Source organism: Varroa destructor, unplaced genomic scaffold (assembly GCF_002443255.2).
Source record: "Varroa destructor unplaced genomic scaffold, Vdes_3.0 BEIS01000001.1, whole genome shotgun sequence".
NCBI classification, from domain to species: domain Eukaryota; kingdom Metazoa; phylum Arthropoda; class Arachnida; order Mesostigmata; family Varroidae; genus Varroa; species Varroa destructor.
Genome location: NW_019211454.1, coordinates 49,756,017 through 49,781,740, shown reverse-complemented (window position 1 = coordinate 49,781,740; position 25,724 = coordinate 49,756,017). Strand labels below are relative to the sequence as shown.

General features: G+C 41.9%; 1 protein-coding gene and 1 long non-coding RNA gene across 14 annotated transcripts in view; one reads left to right on the top strand and one right to left on the bottom strand.

The window, feature by feature from the left end:
* Positions 1-11,569, bottom strand: part of LOC111248474 (uncharacterized) — a 66,083-nt gene extending 54,514 nt beyond the window's left edge. For 2 of the 5 annotated variants that reach the window (XR_015320180.1, XR_015320168.1), the window contains exons 1-2: positions 10,220-11,569; positions 9,716-9,941 (exon numbers count right to left, since the gene is read on the bottom strand). This is a non-coding gene — a long non-coding RNA (uncharacterized LOC111248474). Of the gene's footprint in view, positions 1-5,832; positions 6,413-9,715; positions 9,942-10,219 lie in introns of those variants that run through there. The other 3 variants (XR_015320163.1, XR_015320162.1, XR_015320164.1) reach the window with 3 other exon arrangements.
* Positions 1-14,727, top strand: part of MESK2 (misexpression suppressor of KSR 2) — a 34,287-nt gene extending 19,560 nt beyond the window's left edge. For 6 of the 9 annotated variants that reach the window (XM_022800836.2, XM_022800806.2, XM_022800824.2 and 3 more), the window contains 8 exons: positions 5,344-5,546; positions 6,736-6,856; positions 7,222-7,452; positions 7,620-7,899; positions 8,860-8,992; positions 9,405-9,512; positions 14,317-14,420; positions 14,588-14,727. In XM_022800836.2, the coding sequence (XP_022656571.1) occupies positions 5,351-5,546; positions 6,736-6,856; positions 7,222-7,452; positions 7,620-7,899; positions 8,860-8,992; positions 9,405-9,512; positions 14,317-14,414 (1,167 nt within the window). In that variant the 5' untranslated portion in view covers positions 5,344-5,350 and the 3' untranslated portion in view covers positions 14,415-14,420; positions 14,588-14,727. Of the gene's footprint in view, positions 1-66; positions 1,121-1,708; positions 1,867-5,343; positions 5,547-6,735; positions 6,857-7,221; positions 7,453-7,619; positions 7,900-8,859; positions 8,993-9,404; positions 9,513-11,562; positions 12,592-14,316; positions 14,421-14,587 lie in introns of those variants that run through there. The other 3 variants (XM_022800779.2, XM_086978774.1, XM_022800855.2) reach the window with 3 other exon arrangements.
* Positions 14,728-25,724: the final 10,997 nt, after the last annotated feature.

The following is a 25,724-nucleotide window of genomic DNA, read 5'->3' as shown; positions in this document are numbered from 1 at the left end:
CAGAGTAGTAACAACATCAACGAACCGTACTATTGGAATCTGATAGCGAGTCAAGTATGGGCAGGAACCCAGCAGAGAGTCATGCACCGAGTGGGGTCGCATTCGAGTAACTACAGGATCAACGGCCGCAAAAATAAGTAACAATAACAGAACAACAACTATTAACGACCTGGGGTGCCTATTTCCAAGTCGAATAGACAACTCAACTCAAGGATCGCGTTGCCTAGGGAACATCAAGTCAGAGCGAGATATCACAATACCGAAGAACGAAAACAAGAAAATCAGATTTCAGACTACCTAGTCTAGTTAAGCGATTTGTGATTGCTGGGTCTGTAGGTCGCTTTGTCCTTCAGAACCCGTGTACTCCGTTTGTTGGCGCTCTCGTGGCGGGCTTCCGCAGCTGTGACTGCTTTCCGTTTCATCGTAAAGGATTAGTGAAGATGAACATAGTTCGCTGGATGGGCCATTCTTTATCTTCTCGTGAATTAAGTGGCTGTGACCACTGCCGCGTCCGCTGCTGTTAATCGGCGCCTAAGAACGAGAATTTCGGTCCCTTGGTTCCGGGCATAGACGATTTGACGGACCCCTCTTTCGGTTAGTGGCTCGAAACAGGACGACTACGCTGGGCCGGCTGGATCGAGCGTGTGAGGCGGCCACCAGCGGACCCACGAATCGACGGATGGCCGTTATTCCCCTGTCCTCACTCACGACAAGGGCCCACAAGCCCTCACCCTTGTGCGCGAGTAAGTTAACTGCGTTGTTATAGCAACACTCTAGACTGGTCCGCTCCGATCCATCGGCGCTGCTGGCCTTCCTCGTACGCTGGTGCAACCAGGAACAAACATAGTGCAAGCTGCAGAATACATAACGAAGCACGACACTGCGCTGGGTAAAACCCATCGTGTCATCACATCAAGATGAAAGCCTGCCTTCTTTAACAGCAACGCTTTTGGCGTCAGCTGTGTGTTTGTAAACGATATTACTGAAGGAAGATCGGACTCTTGTAGCTCTAGTTGTCGATAAACCGATTTTGACGGAACTGTAGCTTCAACTGACGGCTGCTGTATACGGTGCCCCGCGGATCTCTAGTCCTGTCCTCGATGGCGTACCACCTTCTCAGGTGTGGCGAAGATCATTAGTTGATAGTGCTGTTAACTGTGAACGATTAATGATAGTAACAAGAGAAACATATTGAGATGTAGGGGTATTATGTATGTAGGTGCGCGCTTCACCGAATATAATAGAAACGTTTAAACAATCTATTCAAATAGTTTTCTTTTACCCTTGCACCTAGTACTATTGATTATTTATTCTTTGTCACTTATTTTTAGGTATAGTATAAAGTATTTGCCCCCATCAGAAGTCCAACCGGAGTGAATCCTGCTGAGCTTGATTGAACTTTCTTTAGCAGACTTACGAAACGGCATGGCTACCATATAAGCAGCTATTAAACTTCATAATATAAACTACCTTATCTTTCTATTAATAACTGCTTATTTTTCCTCCAATTCTCATTTATTATTTATTTTAATATCTGATGACAATTTTCAGCAACGCTGAGATCTCAACCAGCGTAGACGTATGCTTGTTAGTTACGATTACCATGGAAACGCGTTCAAGGAAGTATGCATTGACCACCCAGATTTCGCCATCCTTTATATAGAGGCTTTCACGAGTGGCTCCTGTCTGTTTGTAATCGACAATGTACGCGCGTGTGTTTTCGGGTGTACGTGATGGTCAAGGCGAGGGAAAACATACAGGTTCTTTCTCTATGTAGAAACAAAACAAACGTTTCAAGTGCGCGCGTTGTTCCATGTGCGTTCACCGTGTCGGTTGGATTTGGATGACTGAAGAGCTCAGAAAGGGGTCAGGTCACCTACCGTTTCTGATTTCTACCTGGCTTAATCCTAGTGTTTGTGTTGTTTAGCTCTAGCGTGCCGAAAATAGTAGCTACCACGTAATGCAGGCACCGCGTTCAGAAATATTTTGTCATGACGTGCGGCAATCTTCCGCTGTACTTTTGCCCGGATAAAGATTCGGTTGGCCAAGTGATTATTAGGTCATAGACTTTTGGAACTCCCGCCGATGAGTCAGAGTTTGTGGTACCGTACTATTCAGCTGAATAGAATAATCCAGCCCTTCAATAAAATTGTTCTTGGTCGTAATATCCTGACGATCGATGCAGTGCGGCCGATGACGCGGCGTCGCTTTGAGCGGGCGCAAGCGTTTGTATAAGAATAGGCGCGCACACAGGTGAAAAGATTAAGACCTTTTTGGACGCGAACTAGAGCACATCAGTGTAGCAGTCTTGTTGCCAACCCGGCTGAACAAGGCGAGGACCAACTGGTCATTAAGTCCGACAGCCAATGGTAACGATGTATCGTCAGGTTTAATTCGTATGCGACCCAAAACACAGTAGAAAAGTCGTATAACGTAGAGTTTCATAGTTGTGTGTTTTCCCAATTCTTTGTTCTGTAATCGTTACTGTTTTTACTCCGGTTCTTCGCTCATACCATTTTAAACGCCATGTTGTTCCATGTAACCGAGCTGCTGCTATTAATGGTCGTGGCTTCAATGATGTTATTGGGTGAATTTCGTAGTTGATACATTACTTCGTTTCCGGTCATCATCTACCAGCAGACGCCGATTGGAGCCCTGTTACAGACCGAAGCCCTGCTGTTGTGCCAGCGAAAATGTCCATTTAACGGAGCGCGAGGCAAGCGGCGAGCGTCCGGCATATCCAACAAAACACGCTATATTAAATGGCGCACATCAGTTATGTTTGTCCTGTGCAGTTGCCAGGCACGTTCAATTTACAATCCAATTTCCAAGGCCCATTGAGCCTGCAGCTAATCGCCACCTCCGTTGTTAGCTTTCACGTCGTTTCAGCTGCGAACTCAAACATTAGCTAGATATGCAGATGAGTGCGTAAGCTTTTTTTGGCAGCGGAAGCTATTTCGATAACACCTCTGCGCCTCTTTCCTCCTCTCGTCCCCTCGTCGTAACTTCGTGAGAATTCGTCAGGCATAACTGCATGTGCAACTGTATATAAGCAGGCGTATACTGGAATCGGTTTCATCTCGTGCAGTTGCGTGCGCCTTGCTTTTGGCGGTTGGTTGCCGGGTGTCTGATCAAATCGTGCTACGGCACTGGATTTTCCGGACGTATTTATTATTCAACTATATATATACATGTATATCGACAATGGCAGCGTGAGAAGGCACAATATTAGTAAGGGGTAAAATTAAGGGATGAGCTTTTTCAGCCAGACAAAATAGTGTACGGCAGCGTAACGTAACCACGTCCGCGACAAATGTCACGGCGGCAGTATACGGAGAGACGTTAGCACCGGGACTCTATATACTGTATTGTATTCGCGAGAGTTCCAGGGCATAGTATAATGCTTTTGTTTCTATTGCTCGTGCTGTTTGTATTTATTCTGTCAGTAGGAAGACGGCGAAAGGAGCAAAGTAAAGGCAGGCTTGTGTGCGGTGTCCTTCAACTTTCGTGTTTGGCTGTGCTCTCTCAGCTTTTGCTGGCGATCCCAGTGCAAATGCTGCCTTCGGCAGTATTTTTCGTTGCCGCCGATGTATTCCTCATACGATGCATTTGAACATAGCAATAGCGGCAGACGCGTTTTTCTGCCAAGCCCCTCTTGTCCCTAAGGGTAAAATTAAAAAATAAGCGCGAGAAAGATTAAAACAAAATTTATCGAATCCAAAGTGTTTTTCCCTGTGTGAATTGACAAAGATAATTACCTGTTCTGCAGTGTATTTAATTGTTTTTCTTTTTTCGTGGAATAAACAACAAAGAACAAATTTACTTTGTTGTCACCCGTACTTGTGGAAAATGAAGCTGCATATTATATATATGAATGTATACAGAACAGCACCAGATAGTAATGTAAAGCTATTTATTTATTTGCGCCGCTTCGTCGAGACCCTTCTTGTCGTCGAGACCTTTCTGTCTCTAACGCCGCTTGGTAACATATCGAGTACCACTGGGACGGTGAGCTACTACCTACGAGCTGACAGCGGCGTCTTCAATGCATATTTTTCGTAGTCGCTTGAGTGCCCTACGCATCGCATCGCGTTAGCAGTGGAAAAGGTTCTTCGCGCGGTTTATGCGTCGTTGGCCTGTTCAGTAGTCTTGCTGGTTGTAATGGCTACAATCGGTGACTAACTGCTGATGGGTGGCTTCTTCGAAAAGAGAATCTGCTGCTGCGGCGATTCGCATGGCAACAGAACTTCTCCGCTCGTTCGCTCCGCTGTCCTTTGGCGGCTGTTCTCGGGCTACCGTTCAAGTGGATAGGCACATTTACGTTTGCGACAAATTTATCTGCCTGCAATGAATCCGCCTACGTCGCAGTGGGAAGTGAAGCTTTCGGGCTTGCAAACCTGCTTCTCTTCTTCATGTCAAGCCCTTTCATTTGCTCGATAACGGTTCATGTAATGGTCGATAAATAGAGTCATAGTATCTATTATCTAGTTTTTTTTTATGGAATAATAATTCTGCCAGGTTTCTTGAAGACGAGAAACAGATAGCCAGCACGTAATGTTAACCGTTAAGTTGCCGCTTAGACAAATCCCTTGAACCATCGAATTGCTATTGTGTTAATACAAAAACGGGGTTTTTATGTCGAACGCGACTCATGTGGACAGAATATTTGACGGGCCAGAATTTAAACTGCCTCTCCAAAGGGTCAATAAAAAGGTCACATAAACAAAGTTTCCCGATAAAAATGCCGACGCTTTGTTAATGGTCTAGCAGGGATCGTACGTAATTTATTGTTTGTGTTCATTAGAGCGAGGCTCATTACTGGTGTAGCATGTGCCCGACGTCTTATTACCCTCTATTTATTACCATCGGAACAGAAAAGCAGTGACGATGAGACTGTGAAGAAGGCATAAACACGCTCGACTTTAAAGCGTAATCTGTTTGTTTTGAAGTAATTAAACCTAACACTGCCAAATTGTGAAACGTCAAATGTTATCCATTCGGTGCAGTACCCACAATCAAACCATATGGAAAAAGTAGCTTGCGCGTTATCTCATCGATAGATGCCTTAATATGTTATTTTTATGGTCAAACCTGTGCACACAATACCTCGCAATTATTAAAAGCTCAATAAATTTGCATAGAGTAAAGAAAATTAATGGCATGCAATGGACCTGCGTGAAACGCGATCTGTCGCCTAAGTAATGCGCATATCGTTAGCCATTTGTCAACATTAACAATTCGCGTCAACATCTGTGAATGCGCTGTAGTAGAAAACAGCAGAAGCCTTCGTCTGGTATCGCTAACGTTACGTTTCGTTTTTCCTTGGCCTGACTCCTTTTTCAGAGGCAAAATGCCAACCGACACAATGGACGATATCGAATTGCGCGGAGTAGAGGCCTCTTCGCCCCTTATGCGTCGCCTTTCGCGATCAGACTCATATGCGCAGGAGGACAAAATTGGGACCCAGTGGGGCACGATGTTGGTGGCCGTTCAAGGCGATCGACAAAAACCCGCTTTGTTCACATACCACGACATCGGACTCAATCGTAAGTATACGAGGTTGTTTTTTCAATTTTTTTTTTTGCCGAGGAATTATTTTGTCTGAACATATCACTTAGAATCTCATGAGGTCGTTTCTTTAATTTCCCGGTGTCGAACGGTAGTTCTCAATTATTTTATAGCAGTTTTTACATCACCAGCCACATTTTCCGCCACGATACGTGAACCGAGCCGTTCTTCACGAGATAATTTAGATATTCATTCGGAATAATGAGACATATGACTAGGTCAAACTGTCAGTTAGTGTTTTATTATGCGCACCTCTAGACTTGTTCATTCATTAATTTCTAAATCTGTTGTTGACTCGATTGCAAAGCAAAGAGAAAGGCTATTTGTGTGCACAATTATTTCCCCCTACTAAATACTCTATCGGATGTGCAGTATTTTACGGGACACAATCGATAAGACTAGAGATCGATAAGCATTACCCCATTCCTTCACACTCCTGTCTGCTGCAGGATGAACCTATTCGTACTTCCCCCTCCTTTCTCCCCACTACAGAAAGCGGAAACTTACCTCGGCATCATTCCGCTAACATAGTTTGGTAGTTTCGCAGTCTCACTCCGAATTCAGTTTCTAAATAGGGATACAGGCAGCTACACTTCACACTTCCATGACCACAGCAGCTTCGTTTCGATGAGTCTCTGCACGGCGGCCATATTCGTCGGCCTGCATAAGCCCCTTAGCGGACGTCAAGGACGAAACATCGGTCTTTCCCTTTACGATACCCCCTTTCCACGTCTCCCCAGGTGGAGCGAAGAGATAATCCATAGGAATGGGTTCCAGAGAGGGTGAGCCTGGAGTTAGCTTGGAGTAATGCTACAAATGCAATCCTGAGCGCCCAGCTGACTATCTGGCAAAACGGTCAAGCAAGAAGAAATGACTTTCAGAATTCTGTTGAAGTAGAAGGAGCAAAGGCTCTAGCTCTAGATAGATGAATGAATGAATGACCGACGAGGACTGAAGGTTGTTAGGAATCTGTCGGAACCGTTACTTCCCGTGCTGCCGGTTGAACATTGGTATAAACCAGTTATGGCGTGTTATTCAACAAAGGCTACCTGGTTAGCTTTTCTATTTTCGGATGATGACGCTAATAAGCGTAATGCTTGTCTTAATTGGTCTTCTTTTTATGCTCGCTCTTTTCAAATGGGTATCTCGTGTTATCTATCACTACAGACGTGTCTAACTTCCAAGCATTCTTCAACTACGTCGACGTCAATATGATGATGAAAAACTTCTGCGTTTATCACCTGAACGCACCTGGACAAGAGGAGGGCGCCGCTAATTTCCCTGATGGGTGCGTGTCGGTTTCGACTTGCTGATTTCGTATTGTTGTTGTAGAATAGGATCATTGTTGGAACCCAGAACTAAAAATGATCGCTAAATATAGACTTTAAAGGAGAGCAGTACTATCATCAAGACTAGAAATAATGACTTACTGAAAGGAAAGATATCATCGAACCACTTTTGACAGAAATGGCATAGATTGTATAGAGATATTATTGGTCAAGCATCTCGCTATTCAAAGTTACATATTTATGAGTAGCAGCGGTAATTCCTTTTGTAAGACTAGAGATAAAAATTGAAGAAATGGCGATTGAGCCGGAGATCTATTTTAACTGTAACTGCAATATAATGGTATGGTAAATATATGTTGTACAGTTACGCTTTTCCAACGATGGATCAGCTCGCCGAGATGGTGCTGCCTATTATGAAGTTCTACGATGTCAAGCACTTTGTTGGTTTTGGCGTTGGAGCTGGCGCTTATATCTTAGCAAAATTCGCACTTGACTACCAGGAATGTATTGATGGACTCTTCCTGATTAACTGCACGGCAAGCAAGAGCTCCTGGACAGAATGGGGCTACCAAAAGGTTAATGCCATGTACCTCAAGTAAGTGACCGGCTTACATAAAGGCATTTATGCGAGAGTATATACCCTTTTGATTTTTTTACACGTGAATACTTTGCAATCACATAACTCAGCTATTTTCCATGCGTCACACACACTTAAAACTATTTACAAATCAACTCAATGTATCGATCCATTAACTATGTCAGGTCATCGGGTATGACCGCTTCGACCTTGGAATACCTACTGTGGCATCATTTCGGGAAGCTCTCTGAGGAGCGGAATTACGATATGGTGCAGGTGTACCGCAACTACTTCAGCAAATCCATCAACGCACAGAATCTGTCAGCATTCATTGACGCATTTATTAAGCGTAACGACCTAAATATTGTCCGAGAGCTCGACCCGAACAAGAAGAAGGGAACTCGCAACTTTAAGTGCCACGTTATGCTCGTTGCGGGTGCGCTCTCGCCACACGTTGACGATACTGTGAGTACCTTATGAAATATATAGCCTACTTCGGCCCTGACTCTAATTTTCTAGTCAGTATCTGTAGTTGGTGCCCATATGTTTCGCACGATGTCAGAAAGACCTAGCGCTATTGGAATCGCCAGTTCTCGGCCTAGTTAAAAAGGACTCACCTGCCTTTCTGTGCTACCTACCTATTTTTAAGAACTCTGTTGCTGTTTTCAGACCGGACCTTTAAATCACAGTTTGCGATTTGAGAGTTGAGCTTGAGGAGAGAGAATGATCACCCGATCTGCTTCTTTGATTTACAGCAACTACCAGTAGACTAACCTACGTACTTTGACATTCATTCTGACTTGCGTAGATGAGAGAGCAATAGTCAACGTGGGATTAAACGAGGGAAAAGGATGTCCTGCATAGCCAAGCTCTTCCCTTAGTTTATCCGACTCCTACAATTATAACATTTCTACTAGACTGGACGGTGAGGCAAGGAAGAGCAGCGAAAGTTAGAGCTCGATAATTAGAGCATACCTTCATGGGGCGCCATTATGTTCTTTTTTCCGATATCTGCCCGCCCGAATCTGCCCGAGCCGGCGGTCCATCAGTCCTGAACACCTCAGAGTTCACTTCAGGCTAAATATAGATTACGCTATTCCACGTTGACCTTCCATTAGCGAATGTTTAGAGATATTTCAAAGAGTAAGCGTTATTCGCACAAAAACAAACGGGAACTAAAGAGGCTCCGTGTAAATCTACAGAGACAAAGACCTAGTTACAATGTAAAGATCGTCGTATTCGTATGTGCTGTTAAAGGCAAAATAAACTGATTTCATTCGACATATTTATGTGTAGCAGTTACTACCGAAGAGAATGTCTTATTTGGATAGAACGGTCACTATCTAGTTTAATAAACGATGGAGTACCGAATAGCTGACACAGACACAGTATCTTATCGTTTGGCAATTCAATGTGCGATTATAGGTGACGATGAATGGGCGTTTGGACCCGTCTAACTCATCATGGATGAAGATCTCGGACGCCGGCATGGTGCTCGAGGAACAACCTAGCAAGATTTCTGAAGCGCTAAGGCTTTTTTTGCAGGGATTGGGCTATGGTAAGTGAGGTAGTCCGCCATCACCTCCGTGAAGCTTACCTCTTTCAGTATAAAATTGATGATATGGCGTCACGGCATGTACCTACTACCGTAAATATTTATAATTGTTTATTATCACGATATTCTCAACTGTCATATGTGTCGTTTGATTAACGAGCTCATATCGCTGTACCCGCAAAGTGAACTCGTTTAAGTGGATTGGCGGCCGTCGCTGTTATTTCAGGTTTGGTCGCCACTCATGCACTCTAAATCAGCTGGCTATATACATTCACCATTACCACACTTTTTAGATTACTTGAATTTATGAGAGTGAATTCCTGCACCATCAAAATTACAGGCGGTATGTACGCATTCCTTGGCCAACGTTCACGTCAGTTGTTCCATTTCTTTCTGGCTCTATTTGCCCTTACAGCTTTGAACTCTGCCCAGAGACGTACTTCGGCCGCGTCCCTGAATGAAGCCCTAGCGGAGAGAAGGAGGTCTTCAATCGCCGCTAAGGAGGCTGCTGCTGCTGCCGCAGGTCAGTGCCAAAGACGGTTGTCTAAACCTTAAGCGAATCAAATTGCTCCTTATATCGATCCGGAACAAAACCATATGCGCCGCTCGCCATATGCCCCACGTCCTTCAGTATAAAGTTTCAAAATCCTCCATACAGGTGAAATTGCTAAGGCATTGTCCATGGTAATGAGAATTTACCTAGTGGTTTGATAGCCCCTGACCAACCTGATTCGATCCAGATTTCGAGCGTGTCCTTCTTTTTACCATTCACCAATTGACTGTTCCTGCTGTTCCTTAACCCGGCCAAATGTACACTAAGAAGTTGTCTACGATTGCAAACTTCACATCGACTGCAGTTCCTTCTCGTTCGCGTTCTTAAGAAACGAAACCTTCCAAGTTTTGTCTCTTCTCACAGAAACACTCGGTTTCGTTTGTTTTGTTTGAAATTTTCCTGAAAATCGTCAACAAATGAAATATTCAAAAGGTTTATAGTTACTGCTGGTAATGCCGTTTGTACTTAGCAGGACAGTGAAATTAGGGCAAGTGGTGATTTGGCCTTTGTCTTAACCCGGCCTTAATTTCTATAATACTTCATCAATCTAGTGCCCTTTTTGAGCAGTCTGATCACTTAAGATTATGCGCGAAACAGAGTGGTTAATTGACGTGGAAGCCTCTTCAGCACTGCCATATGTTTTCATGCGTGCGTGCGTGTGTGAACGACTTGTTTACCTTGTCTGATGTTGGATTGCTGTCCTGATTTGAGCCGTCCTATTCTCACCAAGCTTGATATCGCAGCCTGTCGCCTTTGGTGTAGTAGTTTTTATTTTCGTTCATTCGTGGCTCTCGTCTGATTACCATTGTCGTTATTGGTGTATTTCTCCTGACTACTAAGCCATTTCGTTAGTCTTTTCTCGCCCACTCAACAGCAGTCAGTCAGTCAGTCAGTCAGTCCTGTATTGTATATCTTCAGTCTTCTTCTTGCTGGGTTCTACACACCGTATCGCACACTGTATGGTGTTTGTCGTGTTCTGAATTGTTCAAACGCAAGGACGTTGAATGTTGTATCTTACCAGCTCCAATAGTCCTATTAATAAGAGTCCGAAAAAGTTGGCATATATTTACCCTCCCTTAAGGTCATATATGATTGACAAGTGAGCGAGCCGGACCGATAGAAAGTGTGGCCATGGCCTTCGTTGTTGTTGTTGTTGTTGTTGTTGTTGTTGCTGCTGCTGCTGCTGCTGCTGCTGCTGCTGCCGCCGTTGTTGTTCTTGTTGTTTCTCGTTCTTAATTGATAGTGTCCTTTCATCGTCTAACTTATTTGTAACCCTCGTGTTGTGTTGTATTCTTGCTGCTCATACTGTTACTACTATCCGCATCTTCTGCCGTCACAACCATGAATCTCCGTGTGCCATTTTCACCAACACCCAATCTGTCTACTGCATTCGGTCCCGCTCTGCCGTCTATCCTGCTGCTGCACTCCGTTCCGCTGCGCTATGTGCCTCTCTGTATGTGTGTGTGTGACTGTGCATTCGAACCTGGGCAAAAACAACAAAAAAAAATTGCGACGCCATTGATTGCGAATACAATGATCGTTCATTCATCACCAACGTTACCAATCATATGGCCACTATTAACACCATCGTTGAAATAAAAATTGATATTAATTAAAATATATTATCGACCAATGAAAACAAATTATATATATATATATATATATATATATTTTTTTTTGCAACAATATTTTTTTTCTGACTTGACTTCTATTTCGATCATATATTCCGTATTATTTGTACGAAATCATTTTCGGTTGATATCCAACGAGTGCCTCCTAAACCTCTGTTCGGCACTTATATGATACTGGCTAATTTATCCCTCTTTGATTTTGTTTTTGCACTGTATGAGTTATGCATGCATTATTGATGTGGTTGGCGTTATCAAAAATATATTTCTTTTACTTTTCCCTTTGTGTACATCCGTCATGTTCAATTCTGAATCATGCTCGGATCTTCTTCATGATATTCTCTATCTATTCGTAAATATTCATGCACGCCTTGTTGCTGCTTCTATATCAGCGCCCTGAGCCTAAGTCTCAGTGTGCCATGATACATCTATATGGCACCTTTCACCGCCAGAACTGTGTCATAACTGAGTCCGCCCGTAGATCTGAAGAATTGAATAAAAGATGTCAAATCGAACAGAAGTTATCAGCTCCATCGACACCACCTGGTGTAGCCTATTTTGGCCGCTGAATTATTCTTTAAGATGTGAAAACCACGGATCAGGCGCCATTGATCTAAGGCAAAGTCACAGCACCCAATAAACTTCTCTTTCTCTAAAGCATTTCAAGACGTCTAAAAGGGGCACCAAAGACTGTCGCGGAGCTTTTCCGTCCGTTCCAATGATCGATTTTACCAATATCTCATTAACGAGCCAGAGTCCGCTCAAACACCAAGGAAAGTTCAGTTCAAAGATGTTTCAATGAACAGGTCTACATAAAGGTTTAAGAACCAGATAAATTTACAGAAGTTGGAAACAAACAGGAGACCTTTTTTGTCTCGTATTCGGCACATGCATGTGTCCTAACTCTATAATGGTGTGCTATTATTAATTTAGTTAGAGGCGATACGTATATTAAACAATTGCCTCATTCAGCTATTCATCTGGTCGCATCGGATAGCCATAAACAGCTACTGAGTGGAGTTTTGTCTATACTTAACAACAGCGTTAGAGAAAATCTTATATTGCCTCCTACTACCGCTTTCTAGTATCCAGTGAACACTAAGCCGGCATAAAGTACGTAATAAGAAATCGGATTCTTGGTTGTTTTATGCCGACCATGACGTGTTGCCGATGGCGAGCCGATAGTTCATATATTCTGAGATCTAGTTATACACATTTGACGTCCATAGGAAAAAGCTGATAGCTTAACAGCAGTACCTCTCCAAAGTCGAAGAGAGAGGACTTCGAGCGACTGTTGTGTATTAGTCGTAGACGAGGTGGGACATTTTCGCGTACGAGATGCAGCTTATATATATATATATATATATATATATATATATATATATATATATATACATATATATACATATATATGTCTCGTAGGTAACAACAAGAAAATATATGCAGCCTGCTATTTTTTTTTCTTGATTTGAGGAAAATGTATTGTTCAGGTTTTCCTGACAATCTTACAATACGTTTTTAGGAAAGTCCGAAATATAAGTAACCCGAAAAAATAAACTAAACGTAGATAAACTTGAAGGGCGTGTAAAATGCTCTACGTCCTTTTAATGCCGTTGCTACCAGTACATGCTATATTGACAAACGGCAATGTTAACCATATTCAATCGTCAATAAATTGCGCTGGTAATTCCAGCAGGAGAAATGTTTATTAAAAAAATGTTTTTCGCTTAAACGACTTAGCCGTTTTTCATAAAAACGCATAGTGCGACATATACGCCTCGCTCAGGAAAAACAATCTATCAATTTACATACATATACAGACGCGTGCAATGATGCTAGAATAAAACTTAACCTTCCTTCCGAGTTTACCAAAATTAAAGAAAACGATATAATGAGCATTGACTATGCTTGACTGGTAGCTACAATCAATCCATTACTAAACAATAAATGTTTGCCTTCGTTAGAGAAGGTTTCCTAAAAAAACGTGCATTTTTATTTGGGCTCGTAATAGAAATTGTGATAATACTAGTTCCAACGGTGGTAATACCGGGCCCCTGGTAGTATTACTGGTACCGATGATACCAATAAATCTAACAGATATTTAGTGGTCTGTACTAAAAACCGGGAGTAGATACATGTTGGTTCATACGAGGTTCCAGCTGTCTGATGGAATGCCTAATAGCGGTACCGCACATCAAACTCAAAACATTTGATGACAGTTTCAACTGGAAGGCTAGTAAAAAAAAAACTCAAACGAATTGATGATGGGCATGAGTGACGTAAATGACTGATTAGGAATGACTGAATGCTTGCCTGACTGATGTAACCTTGCGTATTTGTGTTGATCCTGCCTTTTTTGTTCTTTTTTTTTTCATTATATATGAATCTGTTTTGCCTACGTTTGTTTGTTGTGACACGTTGATGGATACGATGCAACTCTATAATCTATGTCTGGCTAGTTGGTATATCTAATCGAATATCGATCGCTAATGTACGAACTTGTCTTTTTTTTTTTATTCCCTTCCCGCATGCCGACTGTTCGGAATAACCACACCGGTGTCCTGCACCCGCCACCACCTGCCCATCGACGTGCATCACGCAATCGCTCGCGTTCTATCCCCTTTGGATTCGTGTGATCGTCTTTGTATTTTCTTCTCTCAAATGTTTTTGTTCGCAATTATTTCTCGTTATTTAATTGGTCGCACTAAAAAAATCGATTTTTCTATGGATAATTTTATTTAATTGATTAACGGTGACACTGACCCTCGCTGTCAAAAACCACGACCCGCTGTTACACGACGTCCTGCTCCACACCCACCTAACCAACTACGCCTTTTATCACGTCTCCTGCCTGTCTCATTTATTGCACCACATATTGTGGCATATCGTTTGTTACATGGCGAAATTACGGACTATATGCCCAATATTCACTGCTTAATTTCCCTCAAATGCGCTAAAATCAAAATAAACACGCTCCACCTTTTGCCGGTGTATGACATAAATCGAACTTCACGCTCTCCTCTTGCACCGATCATATCTTTGTCGATACCGGGGGCCATCATCGGTCACCATATGGATTTCCTGTCGCCGATCCTGAACTGATGCGGAACAACAATTCGTGCTGTTATCACTTACGTGATCTGCAGTTGTCACCAGAATGGCCCGACAGACTTCCGTTGTCGAGGAGGATTCAACGTCGGATAAAGTAAACATCACTGAGAATCCCATCGAAACATGTCAATAACTAAAGGTTGGTGCGCACTCGCATGACGTTTTGATTATATTAGTCAGCAGTATATACTAGTGGTATATCCTGGCACCTATTATAAACGGGACATTTAATAACTTTGTGAGAATGTTTTTTCTTCCCTTCCACTCTGAATGCTCGTACTATTTTTGCTGTTAATTCTCTATTAGGCGAAGCCGCTGCGCCGTTCGGAACACCCCCTTCATGGAGCACATACCGGCCGGACGGCTTCCGCAGCATCGCCATCGCCATGTGCGAGTCCCTCATCCACCTCATTATCACTTTACCCCCAAATAGCAACAGCAGCAGCAGCATCTAAAGCCAGAAGCGTTCACAGCAACGAAAGCAGCAGTAACCTCGGAAGATCAACCACCCCATTGATTGGCAGCAACGGTGTCGGTCTCGCCATAGCTCAGGCAGTGACTTCATGGGGTTCGCTGACTTCAGAAGGTGGCAGCGCTTTGTCTCATCATGTAATCGCATCTTGTTCTCCGTCTTCATCTACTTTTTCTTGCCATAGTAATCCGTTATTATATTCGAGGACCACAGATCAGCAACAACAAAGTACCCGCCTTGCCGGTAGCCAGTTTGAACAGTTGGCGATTGTCGACAGTTGCGCTGAGCATTACCTGCAGCAACAGCAGTCGCAAAACGCGTGCAGTCCTCCGGCTGCGGATGGAGTCGGTGCACCCAGTAGCGTCGTGAGGATTAGCAAAAACGGAAAGGTTATTGGCAGCCTCAAGATATCCTCGTTTTCACCATCGAACTCGCTGCAAGGCAACAGGACGGGCAGTGGGGAATTTCTTCAGACCCAGAGGCTTGAAGGATCGGCTGTTGCCCAGTTGGAGGATGTGGATACGCCCGAGCAGCATATTAACTGCCAGCTAACTCTCGAGACTACGGAGGCGCAAGGCGTAAGCACTGGCCCTGCCACAAAGTTGCCTTACACTCTCAAGAGCCTTAGCCGGCCCCCGGTTGCTCCCGCTTGTTGGGGTCACACGGGGGAGGCCCGTGCGCTTAGTCGAAGCCACGCTCTAGCAGCAGCGGAAGAAGTAGTCGTAGTTGAAGCTGCGTCGGCCATAGCTTCCGCCACCGCCACAACGCGACAGAAGTTCTCCGAAGACGTTCAAGCTGTCTCCGGTAGCAGCGACGCCGCTCACAACAGCAGCAGTAATAGCCGCCACCGACGAAAACTGAGCGGCCAAGCGTTGCTTTCAGAGGAGAGTAGTACCTGCTTTCCTTTGATCTCTTCCGATGCCGTAATCGCAAGAGCAGCAACCTCAACGGATTCCTCTCCGACTGCGCAAGTGCCGAATCGAGTCATCAACAAGGCGCATCCATCTCAGCATTCTGAGCACCGCGGTGTAACCGTAAACCGGGTGGGCGATTGCAGCCGCAACAGCGGCTGCGGGGGCTCACACCCTCCCCTTGAGGAGGACCCCACATCTCCAATTCATTATAGTACCCGTAGACAACAGCAGAAGCTGCAACGACCGCAGGTCGACAACAGAGAATCCTTTCTACTTCATTCGACGGTTACTCCAACTGCTGCGCCAATTTTAGCAGTCTCTCAGCTGCAGCAGCAACAGCAAAAGATTCAACGGCAGCACCAGTATCAGCCTAAACTTCTTCCACTTGGGACAACCACAATTACTTCTGTCACGACAACGACGGCAAGTTCAACTACGACAGTGGCTGTTGCTGGTAGTACTATAAAAAGTAGTGGTTCACCGATTGTTCCTCCACTTCGAGCATTTTCTGACTTAATTCCAGCTTCAACTAGCGGCAGCCACAGTTCCGAATCTTTTGCTTTCTACGTCACTCCGATAACGTATGTCTCATCTTGTCCTTCAACTCCATGTTCTCCTATCTCCTGTAATCCTTCGGCGCTGCAGACGACGACCTGCTTTTCTCTGCTAGCTACTACTCCCTCTACTACTACAATGAATACGGTTACGTCATTTCGTTCTTCTTTAACGACATCTGTCTCGTCTACATCAAACAACAAGAGCTGCAAAAACAGAAACATGGAACGTCAACATACTAGCAATAAGCAGGGGCTATCTGCCGAGCGGAAACGGAGGCCTCCTACCGGAAAATCTTTCTTATCTTCTGCTCACGAAACAGCAGCGGCCGATTCGATGAGTGTCAGGCGTGCAGTGTCCGTACCCTTAAACGCAGTAGCGACAACGATAAGATCGAACTGTGCGAATAATGGAAGCAACACTATCAAGAATAACCATAATAACAATAACAATAATAACGACAATAACAATGAGCTACACGGCAATTTACTAGTGACTGCATTTAATGAAAGGGAACGCGAGCAATGGGACTCCGTCGAATATCCTCCAGCAGGTATCGCTGCCGCTGTCCCGCCGCCGCTCGATACGACGAGTTGTTTATCGAATTTAGGTAGCAATATTTTTAAAGCGACGTCAAAGAACAGAAAAAATATTCAGCCGATACAAGGGTTTCGGAGTGATCGGGTTGGGCCTTCGGCAATGGGCATGGTTGGAACGGTGGTCAGCGTCAATAAGGGCGGTCAATTCATTTAGTACACATACACACACTCCCACACACACACCCACGCACACACATAGGTAATATAATATAAAAAGCCTGTTACAAGAAACACCAGAAAGGGATCTTCCATAGGCCCTCAAAAGGCGCCACTCTTGTCCTGTTTAAGCAAAAGAGCAAAAGAAAAAATCGAGTATTTAACGTAAGATACGATGAGAATGAAACACGCTAGACCTGAGCGCAAGGCAGAACCTTTTTTCTCAGGGAATATTTAATCCAATGAGACCGAGTTATGCACAGACCATCGTGATATGGCACCGCTTATTCGCTGATCACGGGACTCCCATACAAGGCCAGGCCTGCCCTAGGCCACTGCAATTCGTTCACCTAAACACCAAGACTTTAACAGTAACACCCAACCAAGCCATCAAGTCAGCTTCTCCTTCGAAACTATCCATTCGAGCGAGTCCACCACTTAAGAAAGAAATACAATAGCGAGAGGGGTGATAAAATCTGAAAGGCTCGATATACACAAAGTAGGACAAAAAAATACAGGAAACTTTTTTCGCACTTTCTCGAATTCATCAAAACATCAAAGACAATTGTCCGGACGTTGTCAATTAATTTATTTATAACATATATATAATTGTACTTGGAGATGTACGACATACTAGGGATACGAATAGCTTATTGTAACGCAGAAATAACACGTTTTTGAAAAACACACAGCAGCGCTGAACAATATCCTGAGAAGTATACGATATATGCTATAGGAAGTTAAACCTAATCGTTATATAGGGTTTCGGGGTTGGCAACGAATAAAACAGCGTATGAACGTGTGATGAAGTGGTCTACGATGATAATACATTCGTATATAAATATATGTACAATATAAAATATTAGTTCGCTCGTTGGCTAGGAAAGGACAATGCCTCGACAAGCCAAAGCAATCGCCGAAGCAGTACCGGTTCGTGATTTTCGTCTAGAAACTGTCAGAAACATACTGAAGCAGCAAACAATAGTAACTAATATGACAACAGAAGAAAAGTTACAGTTTAATTGCCGTCGAAGAAAAGAATATCAAAAAACAAAAAAAAGACACCTCTACTAACACAGCCACTAATCTATAGTGAATTATATATACATATATATAATTATATACATAGAGTGAACACTATCACAAACATCGCAAGTGTCTTTAAAAGAGCAGAAATCAATGTAGCATTTCTGTTGTATGCCTAGTAATTATCATAGCCGCGCAGAACCATACAACAGGTAGTAAATATGGTGGATCGTGATACAAATAGTATTAAAACATAGAAAGGAATGAGTAACAATGCAGGTCAGCAAAACAGAGGAAAAATGCTTACCTATGCTAGATTGTTCTATGATGGGCTGTCGCGAAGAGCAGACACTGCCTCTTCTGGTGCGGTAGACGGACGACTTTGTGTGATTATAAAAATGGACGGACAAGGGGAAGAAGTGACGAAGAGAAGCTGCGAACGATGAAAATGACGACCAAAAAAAACACTGAATGCAAAAATGCCAACTTACCCTGTATGCGTGTTTCTTCTTTAGTTCGCTGTGCCTTTATTTCACACATGATTCCTTTGTTATCTTACCTTTGTAGAATTGGCGCCGTCGACGAGCCGCGGCAAAAGCCCGCAGGAAAAATATCCCATGACCGCTATGGTGTTTACACCGGCACAACGACATTTTCTGGTACTTCGAGCATCTACAAAATACGTATTTACCGGCGGATAAACGAGTGGACAAATGAAACCATTTCAGCGAACTCGCGCCTGTCGCTTAGAGATGTAGAACGTACTGAATGACAAACGAACTATTACCTAGAAGCTTTGGACAACGGTGTTCTGCGGTGTTAGTCGATAGGTGACCTGTAATCATAATGCGGTACGCGTTGCTCACTCACTAAGGTCAAACAACAAGCAGAAAAAAAATGAACGCGTACGACGGCGCTTGCTTAACTTAACTTAACAACATGATCATCTAAGAGTAAGGACATTGTTATTAATATGTCTAATTATATAACTACTAGCAACGTATTACTTTGTACGCTAAGTCATCCGTCGATTGTTATTGTTGTTGTTGATCCTGCGGGTAATAAAGGGACGACGAGTGACGAAAAAAACAAATTGACTGGACACGTATAGCAACACATACCAAAAGGCAAGTGACTTGTGATGAATTCATAGCAAATGGAAAGGCATTAGGCCTCAGTACGATGATTGTGCAATGGCTTCGAAGTTACGCGTTATATTTTACTACAGTATAATATTTTCCTCATAATGATAATGTCAACACACCGCTGACCGGCCGGCGACTTAGGTCAATTTATCGCATAACTTTAACAGTACTGCTTTAAAACTATCAGTAACAGTAACTGCAAGACAAAATAAAGAAAAATAAGATAAACGAACGTAGCATTACTATTGTTATCATCCGACGGATAACGAATAAAAACGACCAAAAAAAAAACATTCGAAGCAGCGAATTTTGAAGACTCTGAAGAGACACAACAAATCACGATAGATTATATATATACACATTGTCACTGATAAAAGTAGACAGAATAAGAAACATGAATAAAAGCAGAATTACATATAGTAAAGGTCTGTTGGTTTGTATTTTTGTTTGATTATGTTTTTGATTATGTTAACACAGAAACAAACAAAAAAAAACATACCGAACATCGTGGCTGACAGGACAATAAACTAACAGGTTGACCGAATATTGAAAACGTGCTGTGATACTAGCACAGCACTAGCAAAGAAGAAATTATAATCGTTTGTCACTCTCAGCTCTTCAAATACGAAAACATGCATTACATGATTTATATACATACAAGAAACCCTTCCCCGATAGAAAGATGACTGCGACTGCAACCGCATCAATCGTGTGCAGTTGTATCGTTTATGCTGTTTACTGAGCAATCGAAAAACCCCTACCGACTAATGGAGCTTGTGAGATATAAACAAACTATATTCATATAATACCGTTGTTACCGGATATTATAACAGGCTCTTGTTGTGTATCATCGAAATAGGCCGAAAACAAACAAACGAGACTAATGGGGAGATAGAGATGACAAATATAATAGTTTATTTACATACATACATATATATATATATATATATATATATAATTATTTAAGATGGGTGTTCAGCGATGCTTTTGCGAAGGTCTGTGTATTTAGGTTTGCAGCACACAAAACAAAGACATCGCAATGAAAGTAGAGCTCGTGCCAATTTCGTAATAGACGAGAAAACAACGAGGTAGATCGAGTGTGACGATACGAGCAAAGGGTTAGTCCAACAAGCCGAGACGTGGCTAACCACTAAAAGGATACCTGGATAATGCTATCCTGTATAGCCTTCTATAAACTGAACAAATATACACGGAGACGTACATTCACACATTAGTTCCACGACCGTCTTTTAGCCTTTAGTAGCTAACGTATTGTCAGATACAGCCCTATGAGGCGTGCCCAGTACCGAGCGCACGGTCGCAAGATCGACACGGAGGCAGGCTACAAGTTCCACGAAGAAGGTTCAGGCAACTATAGATTCAGATCTACCGATGAAATAATTACAGTTCGAAGAACTAGCGAAACCCGAATATCGTCATTAATGACTGGTAAAGGATTTGCAAGTACTCAAGTTAGCCAACTTAAATATGGACTCGCTACATGTTACACTGGAGTAAAACAATGCTCCCTACAGATAAACGCGGTACAACGCGATCACGTTGGTGTCTCGAGCTTGATGGCGTTGAGTTCCAGTAATTTACGATAACTCGATGCCACTTAGAATACGTAAGCTAACACTAATTAGCGTGCACTGCCGAACTAACATCAACGTATCCGTCGTACTTCGACGTGGTAGGCACGTGACGGGCGTCGGACTGATGGGGCATGGGATGAATGAATGACAAAAATGATGACCATGATCCTGAAAAATAAATTATATTAAGTGTTGTTATTGCAGTCGGCTGCCACTACCTATTGCAAATAATTTATTGATTGCGGTAATGTTTGATTGAATGTATATGGCGTGTGTTCATGGTCGTTAGGTTAAATAGTCGTTAGTCGAAATGACGCTAAAACACGTAAAAATATAAAAGGAGTGTAGTAAAGGTTTTATAAATTTGTCATTAATTCATAATAAATAAAAGTGTGATAGAAGGGATCGCCGGCGTAAAAATGATGCGGTACGTGCTTTACTGATAAAGTGTTAATGCTTTCAAAAGTTTGTAGAAGCGCTGTTTTATCTTATGTACTACAGAAGTGGTATCACGACTTACATATTTTTGCAGTGGAGTCCGATGGGCGACCCGAATATATCAGCTGGCGCCTGGGTCAAAAATACGTCTTTGTTGCGAGACGCACGCTCTTATTTAGAGGTAACATTGTTTTCTTTCGATAAGCTTTGCATTGTTTCACTAATTTTGGAACGGAAAGACGACGACACAAAAAACTATACTGAAATCGGCATAGTATGTATGTATGTATGTATGCATGCAGACATTGTATGTACGCTACGCTTTAATCTGCTGTGCGTCGCAAAAATATTGGCAAGCACCTATAAGTAAATTTCTAACAGATTTATTATATATCAAGCTTTCCTGTATTGGATGAACGAGCTCCGTGCATAAAAATTGATCTGCTCTTTTTACCAGAAGCCCCTGTGAAAACACAGCGAATATCATAACTGCTAATTGAGGAGTGGCTTACATTTACATCGCTAACTTTGCTAAAATATAAGAATCGTATATGTATTTGTTTGTTGGTAAATTGAAGTTGAAGTACGACTGTTGCTGTTACCATTAACTTGGAATTGTTGTCTATTTTGTAACTTGTTTCAATGGTTTTTACAAATAATAGTAGTAATAATAGTATGGATAACAATAACATGTTGAGAGCTTGAGAATATATCCCACATAGACAGAATTGCGCACGTCGCAGGAGTGAAGAGTTTAGAAGCTTTCTATTCGTAACGAAAAAAAAAAAAACAGTTTCTTAAAAGTCAGGTGAAAGCAACAGAATATATATGATTCCTTTGAATTTTCACGTAAATGAAAATACTATGAATGAAAATTACGTGAGGCAAAAAGGGCTTATAACCTTATTATTGCCACCATTATTCAAGTTATTGCAATGTATAATGTGACACCCAACAATGTGTAACATGGTAATACTCAATATAATTGTCAAATAATAGAAGAAAAACGACAACGACAAGAACAGAAAATCGAAGAAAACAGACCTGAGACAATATTAGATATTAATATATAATACAGAGAATATATAGTGATGAGAAATAAATACTGAATAACTATATATATATATATATATATATATATATATATATATATATATATATATAATATGAGCAGTGATGTTAGTGTAAACGGTGATGACAAACGTATTAAATACTATTATTACGACTGCAAAAGGAAATGTTGTTCCTTACGCAACGAGTGAAGGTAACCAACTAGAAGTGGATGATGTTGATCAAAAGCAAAGTAGAAATATTGCTCTGATACTATTTGTTTTCAAAGAAAAACGAAATTTGTACCCCGCTTTTAATTGCTCGAAATGTAAAAATGCACAAAACAGGAAATTGTTGGCCATGACAATGCTGACAACGATGAAGATAACGATTTCGTGGTGTTGTTAATAATAATAATAATAACATACATACATTAGTAATAATAACAATAGTGCTTTGCCACTTCTACAATAAGTTACGAGACGTCAGATAAAGTTCGTGTCACTACGATCGATCGAAGGGGTTTTCGAATCGGCTCACTGACAAGTCTTCCATGACAAGCTCTATGCAAGGTGAGCCGTCATTCGTGAATTTCGACGTGCAGTCTGATTTAAACGGGACAAACACACTCGCAGACCACTGATCCCCCACTGGAAAGCCACGGACAAAAGGGATAAAATGAACGCGTATAAAATTACAGTATAATTCGAACAGAAACTCTACTGCTGTACCAAGGCGATGACGACTGTTCCACGTAGTGTTGCTTAGCAGACGACAATAACGATCACAACAAGATTAGCAAAAACGAATAACTAGTAAAATGATAACTATAGTAGTAATTACACAATAATAACACGAATAGGCTGGATACAACTAACAAAATATGCAACGATATAATATTTCCCTTATTATAAAAATCAAAAAAACAGCCAGGATTGCATCGGATATTGACATAGATATGAAACTAATGATAAATCAACAAAAAAAAAAAAAAAGAAGTAAAAATTTGCTAGAAAAATAAACCAAGCATTGGCTTAGCGCAGCCCTGCGTTGTTAGGCCAACATCCCGTTGCTAAAATGATAAAGATAAGAAAACGTAATTATTTTTAAGGTAAACACATACATGAACGAGTATGCTGCTTACGACTATGCACTACTACTACTACTACTACTACAGGTGTGAAAAGTGCAAACAGTGAATATAATATAGCCGTCTTGCATTAAGCTTCACCTGTTATTGTGACCGGGGAATTAGGAGAGGTGTGAGTAGAAGGTGGCGATGAAGATTCAGGCTCCACTTTAGGGTGGATATGCGAAGGCATAAGCACTTTTTTTTCAAAAATCCATGTTGGGCATTTTGAAGATAAGCGTGATACAAACGGCGATACACTGACAACTGCGTATGAGATTTAGCAATGACTATACGGGATGTCGATTCTGAGCTTTACATATACCAACTTTTCTTCTGGAATTTCTCTGAATAAAGCCGAATAGTATAACGTGCGGTGACCGTGTTGGGCATACCATTCGGCGAGTTTACGGTACTTCCCATTTGTTTTCTCTTACGTTATACTCACCTAATGACGTCTCGAATATTCACATAGATATAGAAAATAATAATAGTAATATTCAAAAAAACAGCAAACAAAATGATGGTAATAATAACGCTAGCAATTAATGGCAACAAAAAAAACACATCTAATGTAATCCAATTGTAACCTAGTTTCTGCTCCACAAACACCCACGTACAGGAACATGCCTTCTTTACGAAGTTCTGTGCCAACACGATTTAATTATTGATTCGTTTGAATAATGTCACATGAAAGCTCAGCACCAACAAGTATTCGCAAAAGGCATTGAAGTTTCTCTTTTGTCATATAAAAATGTTACTACCCTCATGCAAAGAACAAGAAAGCACGCGCACGTAACAGTATCCATTATTATGACACATAGTACCACTGAAGCTGCACGAAATGAAGACGCGCTGCGAGCCGAAGTAAAAATGGCGGGCAGAAGCAATTCTCGTTGATACAAACGTGCCAGACGAAAACGGCACCGATGACGAACACACAAAGATGACACTAAAAGATACAAAAAGGAACGAAAAATTGAACTCAATTAAAGAATTCAATAATAAGTGCTAGTCTACTTGATTCTCGACGTGTTATTCTTTTCTGTATGTGAACGCTTTTTTCCCGTTAGTCAGTGAGAAATAATCGAATGAGAGAACTTCAGTTGAGATAGATGCAATTACCTAAGTGGCAAAAAGACCGAAATTGATAGTGAAGTGTCGGCGTTCCTTACATTTGGAAATACGCTACTATTACATCAAACGACTGGTTTCGAACGCGCCGCAAAGCTCTCTGATTTTCACTCAAAACGTTTTACATCCTTAACTGAACACACGAAGCCTACTTCGGCATCACGAATCGCTTGAACGCAATCGTTTTCGAAACTATCGGGAATATTACCTTACGTCGGATAATGGCCGGACTTTTTCGCCAACCCCGCACCAGTGATACTGCTGAAGACCTCTTAGAATACGCACCAACCTTAATCTTTTCTCAAAACAGGCCAGACCCGTATATAATGCGTTATTTTGTATGTCATTTAAGCTTAATGCTGCGGCCTCTACGCCCCTCCATAATGACCGACTGTTTGAAGCAATGCAGGTTTCGTCTTGTCTATGTTTTTCTGCGATTGACAGTTCAATGAAAAACACTCTACTTAGTCAGAATTTCGCACTGCTATTGAAGAATCAGACGGAAACAACTCAGCTTTTCTCGCCGCCATATTGAACCTGTGTTTGAACCGTATAAGCAAAGTAGTATCAAGACAACCGCGCTAAAAATCTTCACAAGTAAAGTAATGGGCGAACCTTTGACTTTTTTGATATCAAACCACGATAGTCCCTTGAAGATATAGTGGCGTGTTACTGTATATGTATACTCAAAGTATTTTTATGACTCATAATTTAAATTTCACATCGAAAAACTCGCTGGCGTAAAATTAACGAATGCTAACCTAAGTTCCTGGGTCTAAGCAGGTTAATTTTTAAAACCCTTTTTTATCCTTGATATCCAGATATAAGGATTAAAGCTTGGCCTTAGTATGCCGCTCTACTACGAAAAGATCAGCATTGATCTTGGATGCCGACACCACATGCGGCATGTTTATAATCAAATAGACACTTTGGCTCAACAAAACAAAATACTTATCTATGCATAGACTTACGGCATAACGAGAGAGCTCACTTCAGTAGTAGCAGTGACAGCAATAACAACGTCAAATGCTCAAACATATGACCTACCGTAAATGATTCCTACCGCGCCACGGACTTTTGACTATATGAGCTATGGTACTGATACGTTTCAGCCCTATGCGAAAAGTCTAAAAATACACATCAAAGTACCAGACATAAAACTTGAAACATTTGTTGGTCTTGTTCAAAAGAAAGATGTCACAATTAATATTTAGATCATGCGGAAATCTA